General features: G+C 31.2%; 1 protein-coding gene across 1 annotated transcript in view; it reads left to right on the plus strand.

Moving 5' to 3' along the window:
- The window catches only part of PLCZ1 (phospholipase C zeta 1), an 84,906-nt gene extending 68,601 nt beyond the window's left edge, over window positions 1–16,305 (plus strand). The window contains exons 12-13 of the mRNA XM_051962426.1: window positions 13,130–13,279; window positions 16,169–16,305. Coding sequence (XP_051818386.1) covers window positions 13,130–13,279; window positions 16,169–16,254 — 236 coding nt within the window. The 3' untranslated portion in view covers window positions 16,255–16,305. The remainder of the gene's footprint in view (window positions 1–13,129; window positions 13,280–16,168) is intronic.
- The last annotated feature ends 8,308 nt before the right edge of the window (window positions 16,306–24,613 follow it).

Here is a 24,613-nt window from a genome sequence, read left to right on the forward strand (position 1 = left end):
GGGTCATATAAGGATAATTGAATTTCTCTTTCATGATGTTGGGGCAGCTAATTGGTGTACTGGATAGAACATCAGTCCTGAAGTCAGGAAGACCTGAGTTAAAATCTGGGCTCAGATCCTTAACGCTTCCTGGCTGTGTGATCCTGGGCAAGTCACTTAACCCCAATTGCCTCAGCAAAAAATAAAATAAAATGATGTCCAGAAATGGAAATAATAATACAGATGTGATATAACTAAGAGAACTTATAAGGGATCTTTCTATCTTCACAAGATACCCAAATGGATCCTTGATCTCATCAATTCAGGGATTCCCTTTAGAGATGTGGATTATAGGCCATCTATACTTGCCATAATTTCCAACTCTCAATTTCTCCCAAAGATTTACCACAACAGGTGCATGCAACCTTCTAGAGGCCTTCCTTCTTCCAAATAGCAGGAAGATTCCAGAAGAGCACTGTAGCTATTTATCAGTCCTGTCTCATTGTCACCATTAATTTGTTATGCAATTCTTAGATGACATCATATATTACTGTTCTGCTTTAGAGATCTTTATTAGTTATATGCAATAGTCTGCCTGTGCTCCTCATGCATTTTTCCATTTTTATTTGTAGGATGAGTATTATTTGTTCTTTGGAGGTAGTGGAATTAATGGCAATATTGGTCAATGCCAGTATGAGAACTTTGGAGCCAGTAAAAATGCTATGTAGTTTCCTGAAAGTAATCATATTTTCACCTTTTTTCCAATTCTGAATCCAGCTTAATGTCAATTTAAAAAAAATTGTCTATTCCAAATAGACATACTATTGAACAAGCATTATAGATATCTATTCAGATGCATCCTGTTATCTGGAAAATAAGCATTTTCCATCTATTTGATCTTTCTTCTTTGGGCGGAGAAGTCAAACTCTTTTGAATAATTATAGATATCTTCCTGGAAATCCTTCTTCTTGCCCTGGTCTCTATGCTGGGTCTCCTCCATTACTGTGGTGAATGTTTTAGTTGATCATATATTTCCATGTTTTATGTTTTTTCTGTTTTTTACTATCAGAGAGATCCAAATTGGAAGGAATCTTGAATGCTATTGATTTATGGATGGGAAGCACCTTCTTGTAAAAGAGCCAATAAGGCAGTGCATTGAGTCTTCATATTTCTGTCTCTTTCTCTATAAAAGAAACAATTTATTCTCAAGGGTTTGATTGGAACTGCATTCTCTCCTGAGACTGATGACTGAATGTCTGTATTCTGAGCTATGAATAAATTCCTAATATACTTTAAAAATTAGGCTTTTATCAGAGTAACTTCTTGCAAATATGTTTCTCAATCACCTGCATTTGTTTTATTTATAAGTATTTGCAAACAATGGATCTTATCTTTGCTATTTTAAATTGGTCAAAAAATATTGGGAATACGAGATCTATCCATACATATAGATGCATGCACATATACAGATACACATGCATGCACTTGCATTGTTTTAATATACATGTATATAATCCATACAGTATATATGCATTACATATAAATACTATATTAATAACATACATGTATTATATATGTAGATATATAGATCCCATACATATGTATAATATGTACCTATAATTCACATATTATATGCATATATATAATCCATACATTATATATGTATATTTAACTTATACACATATGCATAGGCATATATATGAATGTATAGTTGTATATTCATATATTTATGTATGGGGATGTATCTTCCATTGTTTGTATTTCTGTGCGAGAGAGATTAGATTCATTGTTTGCAAAAGCTTGCTTGTAAACAAAACAAATATAGCTAATATTAGAAGGGAGGTAGGTAACTGGGAAATATATTTGCAACCAGTTACTCTGATAAAGCTCTAATTTCCAAAGCTATAAGGAACTTGATTCCAACCATCTACCGGTATAGGAGAGAGTACCCATGAGAGTAAAATTCTTCCTTCCCTTGTTTTTGACCAAATGAGAACTTTGTGAACTTTGGAAGGCTGGAGGATTTAGACTCCTCATTAGTAACCTCATAGCATTCACCCGACTGCAATAACTATCTGCAGTGTGTCTGCATTAGGATTCAAATACAAATTAGATACACTGGGGGAAAGACAGCTTCAGTACCACAGATGGATCTCAGCCAAAAAGCACACTGTGATGGGCTTTAACAAAGGCCTCACCAAGTGGGGGAGAAATTCTAGCAGAAGAAATTCTAGAAGTTGTGCTACCCTTTTAGCTGTTATGTACTCCCAATTTTTTTTTTTTTTCATTTTGAATCTTCATCTTAAGTAAGCAGGGCTATTGTATGTATTGTATACATCAGGGTATGTAATAGATTAAGAATTAACTAAATTTATATTTGTACTTTTGAATATCTATGTCACAGAGTAGATAAATTTGGTTTTAAAAATAACAAAGGATTTCTGGTGTCAAGATGGTGGCGTGAGGAAGAAACCCTCTGAAGCTTCCCCAAATTCCCCTCCAGAAAACTAGAAAATCACCTCAGAATCGATCTAGGAGCAGGGAAGGAACTTATCAACCTGGCAGGAAAGCTCTGTCTCACAGGATGGTCGGAGAGTGAAGCTGAAGAGCAGCAGGGCAGCCAGACTCATAGTAGGCAATTTACAGCCAGAAATTAAGCCTGGGGGCATCCCCCAGTGAGGCCCCGCCCTCCTGCAAACCAGCAGCCCAATAGCAAGTAAGAAGTCAGTGAATGACACCAAGGCCCTGCCCCCAGCACAAGCTACTGCGAGGCCTTGACCCTATTGGAGACCAGTACTTGACTCCCTACCCTAGGGCTGGCCAATAGCAAAACCCCACTCCTGGGGCCTATAAATGGAGAGACTGTATTCCCATAGCAACCCAGCAGCAGGGTCCAGCTCCTGGAACACAGCAGCTGCTAAACCACATATAGAGGCCCACAGGAAGTGCTTTCCCCCTTCCCTCCCCACAAATACAATTCAGAAAGGAAGCCTACCCTCAGGTGAAAGCAAGCTAAGCCTGGAGCCCAATGAAAACCAACAGACCTCCGTCCAAAAAGCTCGGGACAACTCGGAATCAGAGCTCAGGTCTCACATAAAAACACCAACAGGGGCAGAAAAAAAGGAGCAAAAATTAAAAAAAAAAATCTTGATTATGGAAAGTTACTATTGTGATAGAGAGAATCAAGGCATAAACTTAGAAAAGGACAATACTGTAAAAATAGCTACTGTGAAACTTCAAAGAAAAAAATTTGTCTCAGGCCCCCAAAGAAGTTCCTAGAAGAATTTAGAAAGGATTTTTTTAAAGTAGCATTTTTTCTTAATTATACATCAAGACAATTTTTAGCAATCATTTTGAGTTTCTAATTTTCTTCTCTCCATTACTTCCCTTTTCCAAAGACAGTAGGCAGATTGATGTAGGTTTATCCATGTGCTATTATATAAAATATTTCCATATTAGTCACAGTTATGAAAGAAGAAACATATCAAAAGGGAAAAAATTATGAAAGAATAAAATGAAAAAGGACACTTTGATCTGCTTTCAGAGTTCATCAGTTCTTTATTTTAATGTGCATAGCATTTTCTTTAGTATTTTGTACTTGTCTTGGATCATTGTGTTGCTGAGTCATTCATAATTGCTTATTGTACAGTATTGCTGATATTGTGTACAATGTTTTCTTCTGCTGCTCATTTCACTTTGTTTCAGTTCATACAATTCTTTCCAGGTTTTTCTGAAATCTGCGTTTTCATCATTTCTTATTGTATAATAGTATTGCATTACATTCATAAACCACAGCTTGTTCAGCCATTCTCAGATTGATGGGCATCCCCTCAATTTCCAATATTTTGCCATCATGAAAAGAGTTGTCGATATTCTTGCATATGTAGGTCATTTTCCTTTTTTTAAATGATCTCTTTGGGACCTGGTAGTGGTATTGCTAGATTAAAGGGTATGTACATTTTGGTTGCCTTTTGGGCATAGTTCCAAATTGCTCTTCAGAATGGTTCTGTCAGTTCACAACTCCACCAATAGTGTACAAGTGTTCCAATTATCCCACATTCTCTCTAATATTTATCAAATTCATTTTTTGTCATATTAGTGAATCTGATAGCTCTTAGGTGTAATCTCAGGATTCTTTTAATTTGCATTTCTCTAATCAAAAGTGATTTAGAGCACTTTTTCATATGTCTATAGATCACTTTGTTTTCTTCATCAAAGATTTCTTCATAATCTTTGACTATCAGTTGAATAATGGCTTGTATTATGATATACCAAAATGAAAAAGAATTAGCATTACAACCAAGAATCATCTTCCAAGCAAAATTGAACAGAATATTTCAGGGAAAACATGCATATTTAATGAAATAGAGAACTTTCAAGTGTTTATAATTAAAAGACTAGAGCTGAATAAAAAAATTGATCTCCAAATATAAGACTTGAGGGAAACATAAAAAGGTAAAAATGTAACTAGAAAGAAAAAAAAAAACATAAGAAATTCAATATGGTTAAATGTATAGCAATTCTATATGGCAAGCTAATATTTGTAACTCTTAATGCATTATTACTATAAGAGCAATTAAAAGAGTATGTATAGACAGAGGGTGTGGATATAAGGTGACTTTGATGGGATGACAACCCCCGCCCCCCAAAAAAATTAAATGGTGAGAAAGAAAATTGTACTGGAAGAAGAAGGAGGAAAAAGTTTGAATGGGAGTAAATTATCCCACATAAAAGAGTTACAAAAGAGTTACAACAATGGAGGGGAAGATATGGCGGGGTGGTAATGAGCAAAGCTTAAATCTTACTCTTATCAAAATTGGCCCAAAGAGGAATGATATACACACTCAGTTGGACATGGAAATCTATCTTTCTGTATAAGGAAGAAAAAGGAATGAAAATAATAAAAAGTGGAGGGGAAAACTAATAAAAAGGAGGTTATATTATGGAAGGATGTGATAAGTAAAACACTTGTGAGGAGGGAAAGGTTGAGGAACGAGAGGAGGATAAACAAGTCAAAAAAATCATGTATATTATATATATATACTTAATTATCACACTATAAATGTGAATGGGATTACCATACCCAATAAAACTGAAATGGATAGCAGCATGACTTAAAAAGCAAATCCTATAACATGTTGTTTATTTAAAAAAAAACATTTGAAGCAGAGAAATACAAACTTGGTAAAAGTAAGGGGTTAGAATAGAATTTATTATGCTTCAGCTGAAACAAAGAAAGCAGAGATGTCAGCATGAACTTAGGCAAAAGCAAAAATAGATCTTATTAAAAGAGATAAAAAGGAAAACTGCATTTTGCTGAAAGGTACCATAGACAATGAAGTAAAATCAATATTAAACATATGTGTACCAAATAGTATAGTATCTAAACTTCTGAAGGCAAAATTAAATGAGTTATTAGAGGAAATGGATTCTAAAACTATACTAGTAAGGATCTCAACTTTCTCCTCTTAGAACTAGATAACTCTAAACAAAAAAAAATAATAATAATAAAAAAGAAGATGAGATGAATAAAATTCTGGAAGACAGAATTGATTTAATCAATAATTCAATATTGAAATCAGAATTTAAATCAATACTTAACATATATGCACCAAATGGTATGCTACTTAAATTTTTTAAAGGAGAAATTAAATTAGTTACAGAAGGACATAGATAATTAAACTGTATCTCAATTTTTTCCTCTTAGAAGTAGATAAATCTATTAAAATAAACAAGAAAGAAGATTGAGAGGTAAATAAAATTCTAGTAAAGTTAGATAAAGTATATCTCTGGAGAAAGTTGAGTGGGAATAAAAAGGAGTATACCTTTTACTTAGCATTATATGTCCTCTATACAAAAATTGACCATATATTAGAATACAAAACCCTCATAACCAAATGCAGAAAAGCAGAAATAGAAACTACTTCCTTTTCATATCATAATTCAACACAAATAACATTCAATAATGTACAATGGAGAGATTAAAAATCAATCACAAATTAAATTCTAAAAAAATGAATCAAAGAACAAATTAACCAATACTTTCATCAAAAACTGATGACAATGGAACAATATACCAAAATTTATGGAATGCTGCCAAAATAGCACTTAGGGGAAATTTTATATCTCTAATTACTTATGTAAAAAAGAGTGAAAGAACAACTAAAAAATACCTAGAAAAATAAAAAAACAAATAAATTAGAAATTCTAGAAATCAAAGAAGAGGTCAACAAAATTGAAAGTAAGAAAACCATTGAAATAATAAATAAAACTAGAAACTGATTTAATGGAGGGAAAAGAAAATAGTTAAGCTATTGATTAATTTGATTTTTTTAAAAGAGAAAGCCAAATGACTGATACAAAAATGAAAGAGTTGAAATTACCACCAATGAAGAGGAAATTAAGACCCAATTATATGTTACTAAATTTGAGAATCAAAATGAAATGAGTAAATATCTATAAAACTATAAATTAGTTAGATTAACAGAAAAAATAAAACACTTAATCCAATCTTAAAAAAGAAATTGAATAAGCCATCATTGAACTTTCTAAGAAAAAATACGTAGGATCAGATGGATTCACCAGTGAATTCTATGAAACATTTAAAGAATAATTAATTCTAACACTAATAAAGTATTTGGAAAAATTGATAAAGAAGTATCATATCAAATTTCTTTTATGACACAAATATGATGCTAATATTTAAATCAAGAAGAGTCAAAACAGAAAAAGGAAAGTATAGACAAATATCCTCAATGAATATTGATTTAAAAATTCTAAATAAAATACAGAAAGTATACAGCAGTACATCAGAAATTGAATATATTATGACTAGGTGGAATTTATACCAAGAATTCAGGGTTGATTGAATATGAGGAAATCTATCAGTGTAATTGACCATATAAACAACAGAAATCATATGATTATCTCAATAGATGCAGAAAAAGCCTGACAAAATATAACACTCATCTCTATTAAAAATGATAGAAAGCATGAGAATAAATGGAGCTCATCTCAAAATGATAAGCCATCTCTAAATATTAGCAAGTATTATCTGTAATAGGGATAAGTTAGAAGCCTTTCCAATAAGATCAGGGATGAGAAGCAAGGATGTCCATTATGAGTTCTATTTTTAATATTGTACTAGAAATGTTAGCTATAGCATAAAAGAAGAAAAAGATATTAAATTAGAATAATCAGTGAGATAACGATATTATATCTATATAATATGATTTTATACTTAGAAAATCCTAGAGAATCAACTTAAAAACCACTTGAAATAATTAACAACTTTAATAAATTTGCAGGATACAAAATAAAAACAATAAATCATTAGCATTTCTTTATATTAAACAACAAAGCTCTGTGGCAAGAGATAGAAAGAGAGAAATCACATTTAAAATAATTGTAAACAACATAAAATATATGCGAGTCTACCTGCCAAGATAAATTCAGGAATTATATGAATACAAGTATAAAACACTTTTCGCATAAGTAAAGTTAGATTAAAATCATTGAAAAACATCAATTATTCATGGGTAGGTTGAGCCAATATAATAAAAATACCAATTCTGACTAAATTAATACATTTATTCAATATCATACCAATCTATCAAAAATTATTTGTAGAATTAGAAAACAGGTAACAAAATTCCTCTTTGAAGAACAAAAGCTCAAGTATATCAAGGGAATTAATGAAAAATGTGAAAATGGTCTAGCTGTATTCAATCTCAAAATATATTAAAAAGCAATAACTATCAAAATTATCTAGTACTGGCTAAGAAAGTAGAGTTGTGCATAAGTGGAATAGATTAGGTATACATTACATTATAGTAAATGACCCTAATAATCTAATATATGATAAGCTCAAAGATCCAAGCTTTCAAAACAAAATTTAATATTTGACAAAAACTGTTGGGAAAACTGGAAAACAGTACTGTAAAAACTTTGAAGACAAACACCTCCTATTATATATGAAGTTAGTATCAAAATGGATATATTATTTACACATTAAAGATGATACCTAACCAAATTAAAAGAGCATGGGATAGTTTATCTGTCAGATTTATAGATAAAGGGAAAATTTAGGACCAAATATGATATAAAGAATGTTACAAAATATAAATTAAATAATTTGATTATATAAAATCATTTTATTTTCACAAAACAATTGCCACCAAAATTATGAGGGGAGCAGAAAACTAGGACTTTTTTTTTCAACAAGTATCTCTGATAAACACCTCATTTCTCAAGTAAATACAGAACTGAGTCATATTTATAACAATATAAATCATTCTCCAATTGATAAATGGTCAAATGTTATGTACAAGCAATTTTCAGACAAAGAGATCAAAGCTATCTATAGTCACTATTGATCAGAGAAAAGTAAATTAAAACAATTCTGAGGTGCAATCTCCATACCTCTCAGATGGGCTAGTTTGACACAAAAGGAAAATGTTGGGTGTTGGAGAGGATGTGGGGAAATTGGGACACTAATGAACTATTGGTAGAGATATATCTGATTATTTGCCATCTTGGAAAGGGGAAGAGAAAGGAAGGAAATAGGAATAAAGGAACTCAAATAATTTAAATAAAAATGTTGAAATATTGGAAAAAGAAAAAAAATTGGTAGCCCCTTTTATAGATTAATTTTCTATTCCTTAGAAAATAACACTTGGATATGTAACTAGAATGCTATGGTGTTGTAATTAGATTTCTTATTTTGTTAATATGGGTATTCCTTCTAAAAGCCCAGGTCTTGATAGACATGTTATTTTTTATGATTCTTATTCATAGACTTCTGTAAAATCCTCCACAAAGGGGTCTAAAAGAATGTTAGTTAAACACTATTTTTCTAGTCATGAAACTCCTTATTATACCAATTTATATTGCTTCTTATAAATAATTCCTCATTGGTGCAACCTATATATGCATATAGGCAGCAGCTAGATGATACATAGAACTCTAGACCTAGAATCAGAAAGACAAATTCAATTCAGCCTCAGGAATTTGCTAGCTATTTGACCTTGGAAAAATCACTGTATGTCAGTTTCTTTAAGCATAAACTGACAATAGTAATAATACCTATCTTTCTGGGTTTTTGAGAGAATAAAATAGCACATGAGAGATAATAGCACATTTTGTTAAATGTTTCCAAATTATGTTTAACATTTAAAAGTTTTTTATTTAAAAAATTGTATTCTAAATTTTCTCTTTCCCCTGTCCCTTTTCTACCAAGTGAGAAGGCAAGCAACATGATATTAATTGTAGATGTGAAGTCATATAAAACATATTTCTATATAAGCTATGTTGCAAAAAAACACCACAAAAAGCAAGAAAAGTGAGAAAAAGTATGCTTTAATATGCACTCAGCACTCATCAGTTCTCACTGGAGATGGATAGCATTTTTTTTTTTTCATCATGGGCCCTTTGGATTTGTCTTTGATCACTGTTTTGATCGGAGTAGCTAAATTTTTTATAGTTGATCATTATTAGAACTGTGTTGTCACTATGTACAATATTCTCTTGGTTCTTCTCACTTCACTTTGTATCAGTTCATATAATTTTTCTCAGGTTTTTCTGAAACTGTCCCATTCATAATTTATTAGAGCACAAGAGTATTTCATCATAGTCTCATACTACAACAAATTTGGCCATTCTTAAATTAATACACATCCTTTCAATTTCCAATTTTTTGCTACCTCAAGAACAACTGCTATAAATATTTTATGATCACTGCTTTGTCATAGCAGAGGGATTTGTGTAGCTTGATGAAATTATGAGCTATTTCATGCAGTATTATTAATGATGGACCGGTCATAGTGAAGATTTCTGACAAAAGATGTTTCACTGCAGAAGGAAATGGAAAACTATTTCAAGATCTTTGCAAAGAAAACCTCATGTACAGTATTAATGTGATAAAATATATGATGTCAGAAGATGAGTTCCCCAGGTCAAAAGACATCCAGTACATTCTTGGGGAAGAGGACAACTACGAGTAGTTCTAAAAATAAGTAAAGTGGCTGGACTAAGGTAAAAAGAAGTTCAGATATGGTTGGTGTTAAAAGAAAAATCCAACACCATAAAGATCTTGTATAGGAACCTGGAATGTAAGCTCTCTGAACCAAGGAAAATTGGATGTAGTCAAACAAGAGATAAAAAGATTAAACAATATCTTGGGTGTCAATGAGTTTAAATGGTTGGGAATGGTTAAATTTAATTCTGGTGAAAATTCTACCCTCTGATATTGAGGGCAGAAATCCGTTAGAAAAAATGGAGTAGCATTAAAAAAAAGCAAGAAAAACAATCCTGAGTGTAATCTCAAAAATGATATCTGTCCAAATCCAAGGCAAACCATGCAAAATCAACAATAATGCAAGTCCAACCACTTATGGCAAAGAACTCAAATTGATTAGTTCTGTGAAGATAGTATCCAGAACAGCTAGGTAACATAGTGGATAGAGTATTGCTCTGGAGTTAGGAGGACTTGAGTTCAAATCCAACTTCAGACACTTAATAGTTGTGTGATTCTGAGCAAGTCTTTTAAACTTATTTAACTCAGTTTCCTCATCTGTGAAATGATTTGGAGAAGAAAACAATTCCAGTATCTTTGCCAGAAAATTTGGAATTTCCAGATAGGATCATGGAGAGTTGAATATGACTAACTGATTAAAGAACATCTAGAAATAACACCAAAAAGTCATATTCATTATAGGGAATTTGAATGCTAAAGAAGGAAATAAAAATGTAATTGAAATAACTAGCAAGTTTGGCCTTGTAGTTCAAAATAAAGCAGGGAAGAGACTGATAGACTTTTGTCAAAATAACTCATTGATCATCATAGCAAACATTCTTTCTCAACAATCCAAAAAGTGATTCTCTATGTGGACAGCACCAGATGGTCAATATCAAAATCAGACTGATTATATATATTTGCAGTCAAAGTTGAAGAAACTCTATATATTCAGCTACAACAAGATCTGTAGTATAGTATAGTATAGTAAAGTATAATTACTATTTTTAACATTACTATTTTTAGATTTAAGAATTTTCCAAAGTTTGGGGACTCTGACAATTTGCAAGTACCTGCATCCTGCAAAACTGTTAGTGAGTGGTACAATAATAAATGAGTTACCTGAAATTACATGACTTACAGAAAAGTTAAACAACTCTGGTAGTTATACAAAATGTTGGCAATGCTACAAAATTGTTTATTTGGTTTTCTCTATCACAAAATTTCTTTTTTTTTGGTCACAAAATTTCTATCATCACATTTTGTGATAGCAAAGAATTGGAAGCAAAATAGATATCCATTGTTTTGGGAATAGCTAAACAAATTGTGGTATGTAAAAGAAATAAAATATTAATGTGCTGTAAGAAATTTTGTATGTGATGAATACAGAGAAGCATGGAAATGTCTACATGAACTGATTAATAGTGAAGTAAACAGAGCCAAGAAAACTATATACACAATGATTATAGCAATGTAAATGGAGAAAAAAAAAATAAATGCCTGCAAAAAAATCTAGTGACTAACAAAATTATTAAGATTGTACATGACTTAAATGCAGAGATATGAGAGGATACTTTCAACCCATCCTTCATGGAAGTTGAAGGTCCATAGATAATGTACATTGCATATGTTTTAGGACTTTTATCAATTTGATGATCAGTTATGCTGATTTTTCCTCTTTTTTGGCTTTGAAAATTATTACTCATCATATATAATAATTATCTGGCAAGGGAAGAGAAAAGATATTAAGGAAAACAATGATGCAAAAAAGACATTAAGAAAAATTTATTTTATAAAATGAAACATTTGGAAAAGTAAACAGGCAATTCTTCTAAAGAAATCCAAGTTAGTAATAATCATATAAAATGTTCCAAATCACTAATAATTTGAGAAATTTTCCTTGGGGATTACATTGCTTCTGATATTCAAATTTTGTTATCAGTATCCTTTGCCCCTTTTATTGGAGTACTGGGGAGAAGGACAAAAAAGTGGCTTGTACTTTATTTCTCACAAGCTATATTCCTTTGCACTGGATTTCATTTTACTCTCAAGCAAGGTACCTCATTTTCCACCCTCCTCTTTTTTAAATTTCTTTTTTATGTTGTCTTCTCTCATTAAATTATAAGCTGTTTATGGGTAAGGACCATCTTTTTTTCATATTTGTATCACTGGCACTTAGCACAGTCCCTATCACATAATAGGCACTTAATTTTCATTGATTGACTGAAATGAAATTTTGAAGAATTTTGACACCTGTCAGATAAGTAAGGATTAAAAAAAAAGTAAAATGAAAATTATTGGAGGAGATCCAGGAAAATTGGTGTGCTACAGGTATTTTGATCTAGTCATTCTGGAAAATAATTTGGCACTGTTCCCTCAAAACACCAAACTGCAAACACTCTTTCATAAACCAAAGAATTGTAGAACAATTTACCTAGTAACATCACATTAATTAAAAAAACAAATAGGAGAGACTAAATCCTCTGATTAATTGAATTACTACTTATGACTCAAGAGGACCAGTGTTGAATGAAGCGTATTACCCACTTCTTGTGAAACAGAATAATTCCATAGCCTCAAGCCATGGAATGAAACACATTTTTAGACATAGCAAATGTGTTAATTTGCTGGTTTGATTATTTATTTATCATAAGGATTATATTTTTGGAACACTTAGGGATAAGAGGGAAACTAGTAACAATATTGCCCTCCAAAAAGAAAAAAGAAAAGAAATAAGAAAATAATGCACAGAGGAAAAAAGAAAGAAGTTCAGAAAGAAATAGGACCGCTTTGAAAGAAACATGTTGAATTTCTCACATTTTAATTTTTTTAAGTAAGCTGTGTAGAATAGAATTTTTATTTCACATATAATTATCTTATACTGTTGTTTATATGTAAAAATGTTCATCTTTGGAGAGAGTATTAAGAATATTTTAAAAATAACAGTACAGATATATATCAGCCACCCTATATTTGAAAAAGATGATTAACTAAGATGATTTATGAAATGTAACACATTTTCTTCATATTATTAGTCTTACAAGGGTATAGAGGAAAAGCTATATACATAAGTTAACCTTTTTTTCCCTTCAAAGATGAGCCTATTTCTTTGATCATATTTGTTATTTTACATTTCAGCTTTTTCTCCTCGATGGAACGAAACTTTTACATTTACTGTCCATGCCCCAGAAATGGCACTAGTACGTTTTGTTGCTGAAAATCAGGCTACAATAGGTTCAAATGAATTCCTGGGACAGTATACATTACCATTGCTATGCATGGATAAAGGTGATTTTTCTAAAACTATTATTTCATTTTCTACAAACTATGTAAGTACTGACAGTATTTAATTCAATATGTTAAGTAACTAAGGATACAACAATCAAAAACAACTTGGTCCTTGCGCTTATAAAACTTTTAGGCTAATGGAGAAGACAATCTGTGTACAAAAATAAGTGTAACCCTAAAAGAGAATGTAATGTTGGTTAAGCTTGGTCTAGACAAAATATTCCATGAAGTACGTGGGAAAACATTTTCAGCTTTAGATGAGGGAACACTAATGAAAGAAAAAGAACATAAGCTGAATCTTGAAAGCAAATCAGGATTTTAAGAGATAGTGATATGAAGGAAATCTATTGCACTCTGCATGAAATCATTAAGATAGGAGAAAACAGAGACCATCTAGAAGTTCAATGTGACATGAAAGGAAATTATGTGAAAAAATATTATAAAGACTGGAAATATAATTTGAAACTAAATTTTTGAGGGCCTCAATTGTCAGGCTGAGTATAGATTTTATCCAGGAGGGAATTTCTTGAATATAAGACAGGGACTATTATGGTCAGCTATCTTTCTAGGAAGTGTAATTTGTTATCTGAAAGCAGGAAAGACTAGAGTGAGTGATATGAGGTAGAAGCCTGTTAATTGTTTAAGTAATAAGTGATGTGGACTCTCCTAGTGGGCTACCTTTTAATGGAAAAGGTGTTTCCAAAGCTATATATCTAAATTCCCTTTCTACCAAATTCTAAGTTACAAAAAGACCACCACAAATATTAAATAGCAAATAAACTTAATTATCTAAGGTGATAGTAAACAGAAATTAAAGAAGTTATACAGATTAGAATTTGCCAGACATTATACAGAGTGACTGAGCCATCTGATTGGGAGTGAGATATATCAACCAAGAGAGAGATAATCCCTAATTTACCTAAGCAGAAATTCCTTGAAGTCTCTTAGTGATGCAAGCTGAATTTATATAAGGACATCTCAAGCTACTGGGTTCTGTTTAAAATTTTTTTCTTCCTTTAAAGATCTCTCTGAAGAGAGCTGGTATAATGTTTATTCTCTATGAAAGATGGAAACAAAAACATTTCTCTTCTCTTAAGCTCCTCCCAACTTTATCCCTTATGCAAACATAAAGCAGAGTTACCATCCTCTTTACCAGTGAGGGCCTGGGTTACATTTGTGTGGCAACTCCCTCTACAATATAGATCACAATTCTTCTATAATTCATTTTCTTGTGAATCACTTGAGAATTAGAGAAGTTTAAGAAATGAGATTTAAGTTAATCTTATTGCTCCATGACCAAGCACCTTTCAGAAACTGACAAGAGATGAATAAAATGATTGTCTAGGAAAGAGGATCCAGCCGAGGATAGATAGCACAAAACATTAACATGTAATTTTTATTTAATTATTTTTTTTGGGGGGTATCTAGTGCACACCCTGAAGTCAGGAGGATCTGAGTTCAAATCCAGCCTCAGGCACTTACCACTTTTTAGCTGTGTGACCCTGGGCAAGTCACTTAACCCCAATTGCCTCAGCAAAAAAATTTTTTTGGTATCTCAGGTATACCTTTGGAACAGAACAGAAATAGAAGAAAGTCAAGGGTAAGGTAAATACAAACTGGAGAAGATTGTTGACTTAGAGTAAATGGGGCCAGAAAAAGAATGACAGACCTGGAAAAGAAACAGAATGAGGGACTAGAAAGGAGGAGAAAGTTTAGAAAAGGTGAGTCCAAAAGACAATCTTTTGAAGAGAAAACTGAGGTAGGAAAGGAATTTCACCTTGAAATCTTAGAGGGAGAGATTTCTGGATGATGGTGAGGTATAAAGTATGACCCTTGAATAGCCAATAGTGTAAAGATGACAATCAAAGGAGTTTAGAATATTAAGGAAAGAAGAAGCTAATTAAAATTTTAAAAAGTTTATTATTAAAATGTTGTTAAACTGTGGTGTGGAGATGAAGATCATAAATCAGGTGAAATCATTGAGGAATATATGTTCAGGTAAAAGGCAGATTCAAGAATCAGATAGGATGAGCTTTAAGTGAAGAGAGAGTGTCAAATATCAGTGACAGAGAATCTAAAGGTGATACTGGAGAGAAAAGAGCATATTATTTTTCCCTTGTTCTGTTTTTTGGGAGTGGGAAGATTAGGGAAGAAAGGACCAGGATGGAGAGTGTGAGTAAGGGGAGTTCCTCAGAGGAAAGTTAGGTTTTGATTAGATCAGGAAGTGAAAAGACTAGATATAAGAGGAAGAGACAGATCTTTATTGGGAAGTTGGTCAGGAAGAGATTTGAGATCACAGAGATGAAGGTAACAAGAGCTTAGGACACAACCTGGAAATACTGTTGGCCACAAGTCTGAGGTAGTTTGCATAGTTAAGAACAAGTCAATCAATACATCAACAAAAAGGTCCTTGTTTTATTATACTGATGGAGTCTCTACTTATAGTGCCTCTTAACAATGTTATGTTCATCTGATCGAAGTTGATAAAGGTCCAGTGGCTTTAATGAAGAAGGGAGGTAGTGGTAGAATCAGTATCCTTTCCCCAGGAGTAGATCACCGAGAACATATGGCATTTTTACAGTAGCTTCAAAAGGAATTTCGCCAACCACCATTTTTGAAAGCCTTCTCCAATAATTAGGCCACATCACTTGACTCCCACATTCAACTATTATTGTGCTGGTTCTTAATCATGAATGGATATCAGTATTACGCTAAACTATAAGAATAGAAACTGATTATTTTATTTTGGAAAATTTAAAACAGATGTTTTGTATTATTAAATTTTTTTTTGCATAGCCAAAAAAAATCATTGTTTTTCTGTAGCAGTACTATAGCAACCTTTAATTTACTTATTTTCATTATTCTAACCAATTATAATTTCATTTACAGGGTATCGAACTATTCCTCTGTTTTCTAAAACAGGTGACAATCTTGACCCTGCTTCATTATTTGTTTATGTGTGGTACCATGAATAGCATTTACAGTATTCTACTTGCTGTGCATCTCAATAAAGCAACCAAAATGAATGTCCATATCCTTTTTATTGATATGTAAGTAATTTCTCCATATTTTGATCAACTATGAAACAGTAGTTACTAAGCTGGCCCATGAATCAGGAAGATAGAAGTTCAAGCTTCCTCTCTGACATCAACTCTCTGACACTAGGCAGTTTATTCAGCTTTTCAACTCTATGTGTAACTTCTTTAACTCTAGAGTTTCAATTGCATTGACAGAGGAAGTTTCCTTACCAGAGTTCCCATCATTAGTGGAATAATAAATCTGGACTTAAAAAGAAAGAAAAGAAAAAGGAAATGAAATGATTTTGAAATATTTAGTAGTATAAATGAAATGAGGAATCTGAAAACTTTTGACTTTTTATATATTATATTTAGTTGTTAAAAATTACATTGTCATATTCTTTGTGCCTTATTTCCTAAAAGTTAATTAGCCACTACATTCTCAGACATAAATATAAAGCAGCAAATTTGATTCTTTAATTCAGATTACATTTTATAAAAGTGTGTTAAATTGTTTAAACATATATAGTTTACTTGTATATGATATTTATGTATACTTTCTGATTTTGATGAATGATCATTTTATAAATTTTTAAATTTGCAGTACATGTACATATTTTAAAATTTCATTTTAAAATATGTTCCTCTTCATATTCTGACCTTCCTGGCTTCAATAAGATTATGCCTTTTAGAATGTCATATATCTCATATACCAGACTATGGAAACTGAATAAATATCCTGCATCTGTGTGAAGGGTGACAATAATAACCTTTTTACATAAGGAGAACCATCAGTTGCTACCCAGCAAAACACAAAATGAACTGCCAAGTATTGATAGTATGTTAAATATTTATATTTTGAGACTAAATATTGTCTATCTACTATTAATCCAATTTCTTGAATTTAGGGTAGAATCTTCTGATATTGTCAAATAAATTAGGTGGTTCAGTGGATAGAACATTGAATATGGAATTAGGAAGCTCAAATATGACCTTAGACATTTACTAGTTATATGTCCCTAGGTAAGCCACTTAACCTATGTCTATCTCAGTTTCTTTATAATAGCATTTACCTTCTAGAGTTAGCATAATGCTTGGCAGATAGTAGGTGCTTATTAATGCTTCTTAAAAACAATTTTTAAAGTCTATCAACTAATTAATTTTCATTCTTGGGGATACTGGGAGGAATACACTGGTATTATCAATATTATATTTCTTTGCTCCAAGGTTCTCCTAGTTCAATCTTTTATTGCTTAAATGTTTGACTACTTGCTTGTCTATTTTATTGAATGTGTGGCTGATTTATCTTTAAATTTCCCAGGTTGTTCAACTATCAGATAACTCATTTCACTTGAGGTTTATCTGAAAAGCCTCTCAGAGAACTACAAACCCATCATAGTATCATCTTGTGTTCTTTGAAGATGAAAGGGCAAATAACTGGTTTCTATTCATGGCAATAGTTTATGGAACCAGAAAGAGTAAAAGAAAGCTTTGGTATAGGGATTAGAACTATGATTTCATTGATATAGAGAATCTTGGAATGAGGGTACTTTCTTTACTGATGCAAGTGAGCACTTTTACTGCAATATAGTTTAAAGAGTTGGCTGTACAATTGAGATATTCCATGAGCAAGAGAAATGAGACAGATGGATTTTCCTCTCTTACTTTGCTTTAGACATATTTATTATAGTCTGCAAGTTTTTTTTCACTATTTATCACTGACCTTCAAGAAAATATCTTAATCACTATTTGATTCTACATGTGCTACTGCATTTTGGGAGAATAGTTTTGAGAATAATCCACAATTTTCAAGTTGTTTATCTCTTTCACTTTCAACTTTATATTTCTTTCTTTTTTGATATATTATTATGTATCTTTCATGCTTTTCTTTTACATGGGAAATCCTTAAAGGGGACTTCACTTCCTAGAGAATATTGAGGATTATTTTAGCCACCTCTCAGATATTATAGGGAAAATCTGCTATGTATTCCTGTGAGTATGTCCTGCAACTTGAGACATGATTTTGGTTTATGAGAGTATTAGTGATGGACATATAGAAATGGTGTAGGAAGTTTCTGTCATAAGATGCTTTCAGAAAATTATGGTAGTGAGTGTCTTCTTCCAAATCAATTAATCACATAATCATCATGAATTTATTAAGTGCTTATTATTTACCAGGAACTGTACTAAATGTTGAGGATTCAGCAAAATGTAGACAAAAACAATCCCTGCCTTCAAGGATCTTATATTCTAATGAAGGAGACAACTTGTATGTAAGTAGATAATATTAAATATATACAAAATAGATGAAACTATGAAACAAATCCATAGGACTATGAAAAAGAGAACTTAAAAATGATAAAATATTGGATCTATACACCACTTATGGTAGAGTTATTTTTAACTTCAGTGACATAATATTTTCATATTCTACTGGGTTGGTGGGAGCCAGGAATATCACCTACAAGACCACTCTATGGAACTGAAGTTAGATTTACATAAAAGAAATTTTAAAACAAAACTGAGGAGCAATGGAAAAAGTATCATCATACAAAAAATTCAAAAGAAAGCAGGTAACATAATGAAATAAAGGTTAAAAAGGAAACAACAAAAAATAAATTGGACAAAATGTTCTCAAACTGAAGTCATTCATATCATTAACATTAGTGATAGAACTATTACCTCAAAGGAGGTAAGCTTTTCTTCAGAACAAGAAAGTGATAAGTTGGGATAAGATTGAAAATTATTGGCTCAATCGTTTTATAGTGATATATAAAATACTAGTAAGGCAGCGTGGCAGTTTTCTCTCTCAAATAATCCTGATCCTGTCTTAACAGAAATGATCACATATTATATAAAAGGGAGGCCACCAGAAAGCCCTTCAAATTACCTATTTATATACTGGTTAAAAAGCATTCATAATATTTACTGCTCAGTCTGTAAACATTTAAAAGGAAACACGTCCTTTACCTGAGAAGCAAGATTGGTGTGCCCCTAAATTTCAGATGTGAAAATATCAACTCATTTTTTGGATGACTACTGAATAAGTCATCTGAAAACAGAATAACATCTATTTTACCTTTTAAAAAATTATTGTAATGATTAAATCTTACCCATGGCTTGGCCATGTATTACAAATACATAAAATACTTCAATAAAAAGAACACATGTCCACAGGAAAAAATGTTTTATATTTACTCTTCTAATATACTACTAGCAAAAAAAAGATATAAAATGATGTCATCCACAGTTATGAGTAACATTACTGAGGTTGTGCCTAACAATCCATTATTACCACTCTGAATAGAATGGTTTCAAAAAGTTTCAAAAAGAAGGAGTCATACCAAATCAAGAAAGGTTGATATCAAGTTACATGACTCCAGTGAAAAATACATTAACTATCATTTTCATCTTGTAGAAGCATTCTCCAATATTATCAAAATGTCATTTAAAAGTTAAGTATAAATTTCTTAATCTGAAATAAAGAAGATACTAAAAGCTTGGAGTTTGAACTTGGAAGTCAAATCTGAATAATGGATAGCAGTAACATTTTCAGAAACCTTAGTCATTGAGCATAAAAGCAGAAGAAAATTGAGACCACATACTTTAATGATAAAATAGCATCCTGAAGTCAAAATTTAATGGGAAAAACTGTTAGAGCAATTAATACTTATACAATGCCATGAATACTTTTGATAGAGTAAAACAGATAACAATGCTTTTAAAAATGTTTAAACAACAACTTGTACAAGTTTAAGAAATTATGGAGCAATAATAACGACTGATAGCCATTAGATTTGTTGAATGTAACTCAAAGGGCTTTTTTCCCAGACAGAGATTATGAAACAGTGAAGAATCAAAAGTAAAATGCAAAGAAACTTCAGATAAGATATCAACATATATATCTATATCTATATATATCTTTATGACTCAGTTTATCATCTCTATATATGACAAACTGAGTCATATAGATCTCTTATAAAAACAAATGCATATAATGAGATGAACCAAATCACTTCCAATGGAGCAGTAATGAACTGGACCAGCTATGCCCAGCGAAAGAATTCTGGGAGATGACTAAGAACAATTACATTGAATTCCCAATCCCTATATTTTCACCTGCCTGCACTTTTGATTTCCGTCACAGGCTAATTGTACAATATTTCAGAGTCCGATTCTTTTTGTACAGCAAAATAACGGTTTGCTCATGTATACTTATTGTGTATCTAATTTATATTTTAATATATTTAACATCTACTGGTCATCCTGCCGTGTAGGGGAGGGGGTGGAGGGAAGGAGGGGAAAAATTGGAACAAAAGGTTTGGCAATTGTCAATGCTGTAAAATTACCCATACATATAACTTGTAAATAAAAAGCTATTAAAAAATTAAAAAACAACAGCAACAACAACAACAAAAAACAAATGCATATGATGGTGATTCATGATCATATTATTGCCACCATAAACTTCAGAAAATATATCCAGTAATGAGTCTTACTGATCACTGTAAATTATGCAGTTAAGAAATAGAAACTATGAAGTATATAACTGCAGGCTATAAAAAGTTAGCATTTATAGAATACCTTCAAAGACTCAATCAAATAGCTACAATTATATAACAGGAACTCATTATCCTTTATAAACTAAATGGGCAACAAGTCTGTGTATAACAATTGCAAACTATGAAGAAATAGAGGAAATAAAACTATGTGTACATGGAGGGTATGGAGCCATATCAATGAAACAAGATCTATAATATGTAGTAAAACAAATTTTTATGTTAATTTTTTATTTTTATGGATATTTTTGTTTTATATCACCCTTATTTTTTTTATTATTAAAGCTTTTTATTTTTCAAAACACGTGTGGGCAATTCTTCAACATTAGCCCTTGCAAAACCTTGTATTCCAATTCCCCCCTCCCCACTTTCCTCATGTCCTCCCCTAGATGTCAAGTAGTCCAAATACATGTTAAAATGGTAGAAATACATGTTAAAACCAATATATGCATACATATTTAAACAACTATCATGCCACAGAAGAAAAATCCAATCCAGTTTTTTTTTTTTTTTTAAAGAAGCAAAATAGAAGCTTGCATTTGCAAGCAAACAACAAAAAGAGTGAACATGCTTTGTTATGAACCACACTCAGTTCCCATGGTCCTCTCTCTGGTTGCAGATGGCTTTCTTCATCATTGAACAATTGGAACTGGTTTGAATCAGATCATTGTTAAAGAGAGCCACTTCTACCAGAATTGATCGTCATATAATCTTCTTGTTGCTGTGTATAATGATCTCCTGGTTCTGCTCATTTTGCTTAGCATCAGTTCATGTAAGTCTCTCCAGGCCTTTCTGAAATCATCCTGCTGGTCATTTCTTACAGAACAATAATATTCCATAACATTCATATACCACAATTTACCCAACTATTCTCCAATTGATGGGCATCCATTCAGTTTCCAGTTTCTAGCCACTACAAACAGGGCTGCCACAAACATTTTGGCACATACAGGTCCCTTTCCCTTCTTTAAGTTCTGTTTGGGATATAAGCCCAGTAGCAACACTGCTGGATCAAAGGGTATGCACAGTTTGATAACTTTTTGAGCATAGTTCCAAGTTGCTCTCCAGAATGGTTGGATTTGTTCACAATTCCACCAACAATGTATCAGTGTCCCAGTCTTCCCCATCCCTTCCAACATTTGTCATTATCTTTTCCTGTCATTTTAGCCAATCTGAGAGGTATTATCCTTATTTTAAATATTTCTCTCCCCTTTCATGCTCATCAATTAACTTCTTCCAATAGAGATAAAAAGACAAAACATTTAAAAAACATCATTAACATATATATTAACTGAGTTGACAGTTGATCTTTAGAGACAAGCTTAGTCATTATACGCATATTGAATTATTTGTTATTTTTATTTCTCTTTATATAGACATTATATAAATTTGTTTCTTGTTCTTTCAACCTATATTAGTTCCATATATACTGTTTTGTTTTTTTGAAATTTTCATGTTTGTCATTATTTATGGTATAATAATATTCCATTATATACATATACTATAATTTGTTTATCATGTTCTCAATTGATGGATTTTTTGCTTCAAAAGAAAATGCTGCCATGAATAAGTTGGCATATATCTTTAATATCCTCAGGGTATATGTCTAGTAATGGGATCTCTAGGTCAAATTTTATAGATATTTTAGTCACTTTCTTTACAAGATACCAAATTGCTTTCCAGAAGGGTTGGAACATATTCCAACTTTACTAGTCAATGCCTGTTTTATCATTGCTCCTTCAAAACTGATTATTCCTAAAATTTTGTCCTCCTTGATTTTAGGAGAGAATGAAATAAAATTTGAGTTTACTTCTTTTAATATTAGTGATTGTGTTTATTAATAGTTTGAAATTCTTTATCGAGATTTTTTTTTCTTTTACTACTTAATGATTCTTGCTTAGCTGTTTATTAGTTTTAAAATCTTGGAAAACAACCTTTAGATGAATATTTTATGTAACTTGTTTTCCAATTGATTGTTTTTCTTTTAATACTAATTACATTAATCTTGCTATTTTTCTACATGATACTTATTAGAATTCTCAAGTTGCAATCCAATTTACAAAAAAATTATTTATTTTTCCGTAAATTATTACTTAATACATGATTAATATTTATAAAGGTGATATTGATATTTGTAAAGGTGAAAATAAGTATACTCTTTAAAAAGTCCCATTTAATAGTTGCAAATAAAATATTAATTTTTTCTTAATATTTTAATTCAGATCTGTAATTGCCTTAGTCTTTAGAGAACTTATGCTTTCTAATTTTGCTCTCTTAATATTTTGATCTAATTTTAAAATATAATTCTGCATTTTTCTATTGTCTCTGCTATTCAGTTTTTTAAAAGATTGACTATTAATGTCTTCTACCTTCTATTCTAAACTATCATTTCTTTTGCTTACCTTTTCAAATTACTTTAAGAGTTATAATTTTTCTTCTAAAATTTTTTCTTTGAAAAGCAAAATACATAGGTAGATAGAATTTTGGACTTGAATCAGAAAAACCTGAATTGAAAAACTCATTCTTGATCTTTAATAACTATGTGGATATGGGCAATTTGCCTAATTTCTCAACTCTAGGTAATTCCCTCAGTTTATAAATTATGGACAGATTGTAATCTGTGACAGTGGAAGAGATGAAAATATGTATTAAATGATGCTTTTATGGTGCTTAAAGGGGATATTTTTAGCCATTGTCTTTTAGATTATTTGGAATTTTGATCTTTGCAAGATCGTGGCCTTACATGATACAGTTATATAAAAGCTATTTGAAATATTTCTTCGAAAACATTGCACGTTTCTTTTTTTTTTTTTGATAAATTTTTATTCATTTTTAAATTTAGATATAAATTGCTATGTATACAGTAGAGCATAGGAGGATTCAATATAAAACAATAATTTTCCATAAGAAAACCTATATGATAAAATGCTACACATTGTTTTCAAAGTTATTCAAGCTTTTCTTTGCTTTCTTGTAGGTTTTCTTTTGTTCTATGCTGTGCACTTTTTACTTTATTATTCTCCTTCTTCTCCCCCATCATCCTAAAGAAGGCTACAATTAAATGTGGATACATATACATAACATATATGTATATATACATAATAGATCTATAAACACATGTATATATGCACATATACACTCATACACATACATGTAAAACTTTACCATGGATATTTCACTTGTCTTCCTTCATAAATTTGTCTTTCCATACTTTTCTAAATGAACAAACTTATCATTTCCTATACCGTAGCAACATTCCAATTCAATCATATCCTGTCTAAGAGTTTGTCTATGAAAGTTTCCCCCTTATTTTCTGCTTTCTTTCTATTCTTGCCTACATTGATTTTATTTATAAAAGAAAATTAATTCAAAATAATAAAAAATTATCCACTTTATCTTTCAAAAATGCTCTTACCTAATAATATAGTTTTCCAAATTTAATCCTTCTTAATCTAATCCCTCTATTCCATTCTGAGTTAAGGACATTGTCTAACAGTATTTCCTGTCTAAGATATAACTATTGATAAATGTCTAAAAGAATTTCATAGTCTAGGTAATATACTTCTTTTAAAACCTTGGGTAATATTTATTTTGTTCTTTTAAAACATTTCTTTCTTTTCATTATGAACTTTACAAACAACAATAAACATGAATATAAAGGATCAGAAATCATTGACATTTTTCATACTTTAATTCTTCAATTAAACTTCTCAGAACTCTGGGGATTCTTCTGAATCTCCTCTTTCCATCTGTTCCAC

The sequence above is a fragment of the Antechinus flavipes genome, chromosome 5, assembly GCF_016432865.1.
Source record: "Antechinus flavipes isolate AdamAnt ecotype Samford, QLD, Australia chromosome 5, AdamAnt_v2, whole genome shotgun sequence".
NCBI classification, from domain to species: domain Eukaryota; kingdom Metazoa; phylum Chordata; class Mammalia; order Dasyuromorphia; family Dasyuridae; genus Antechinus; species Antechinus flavipes.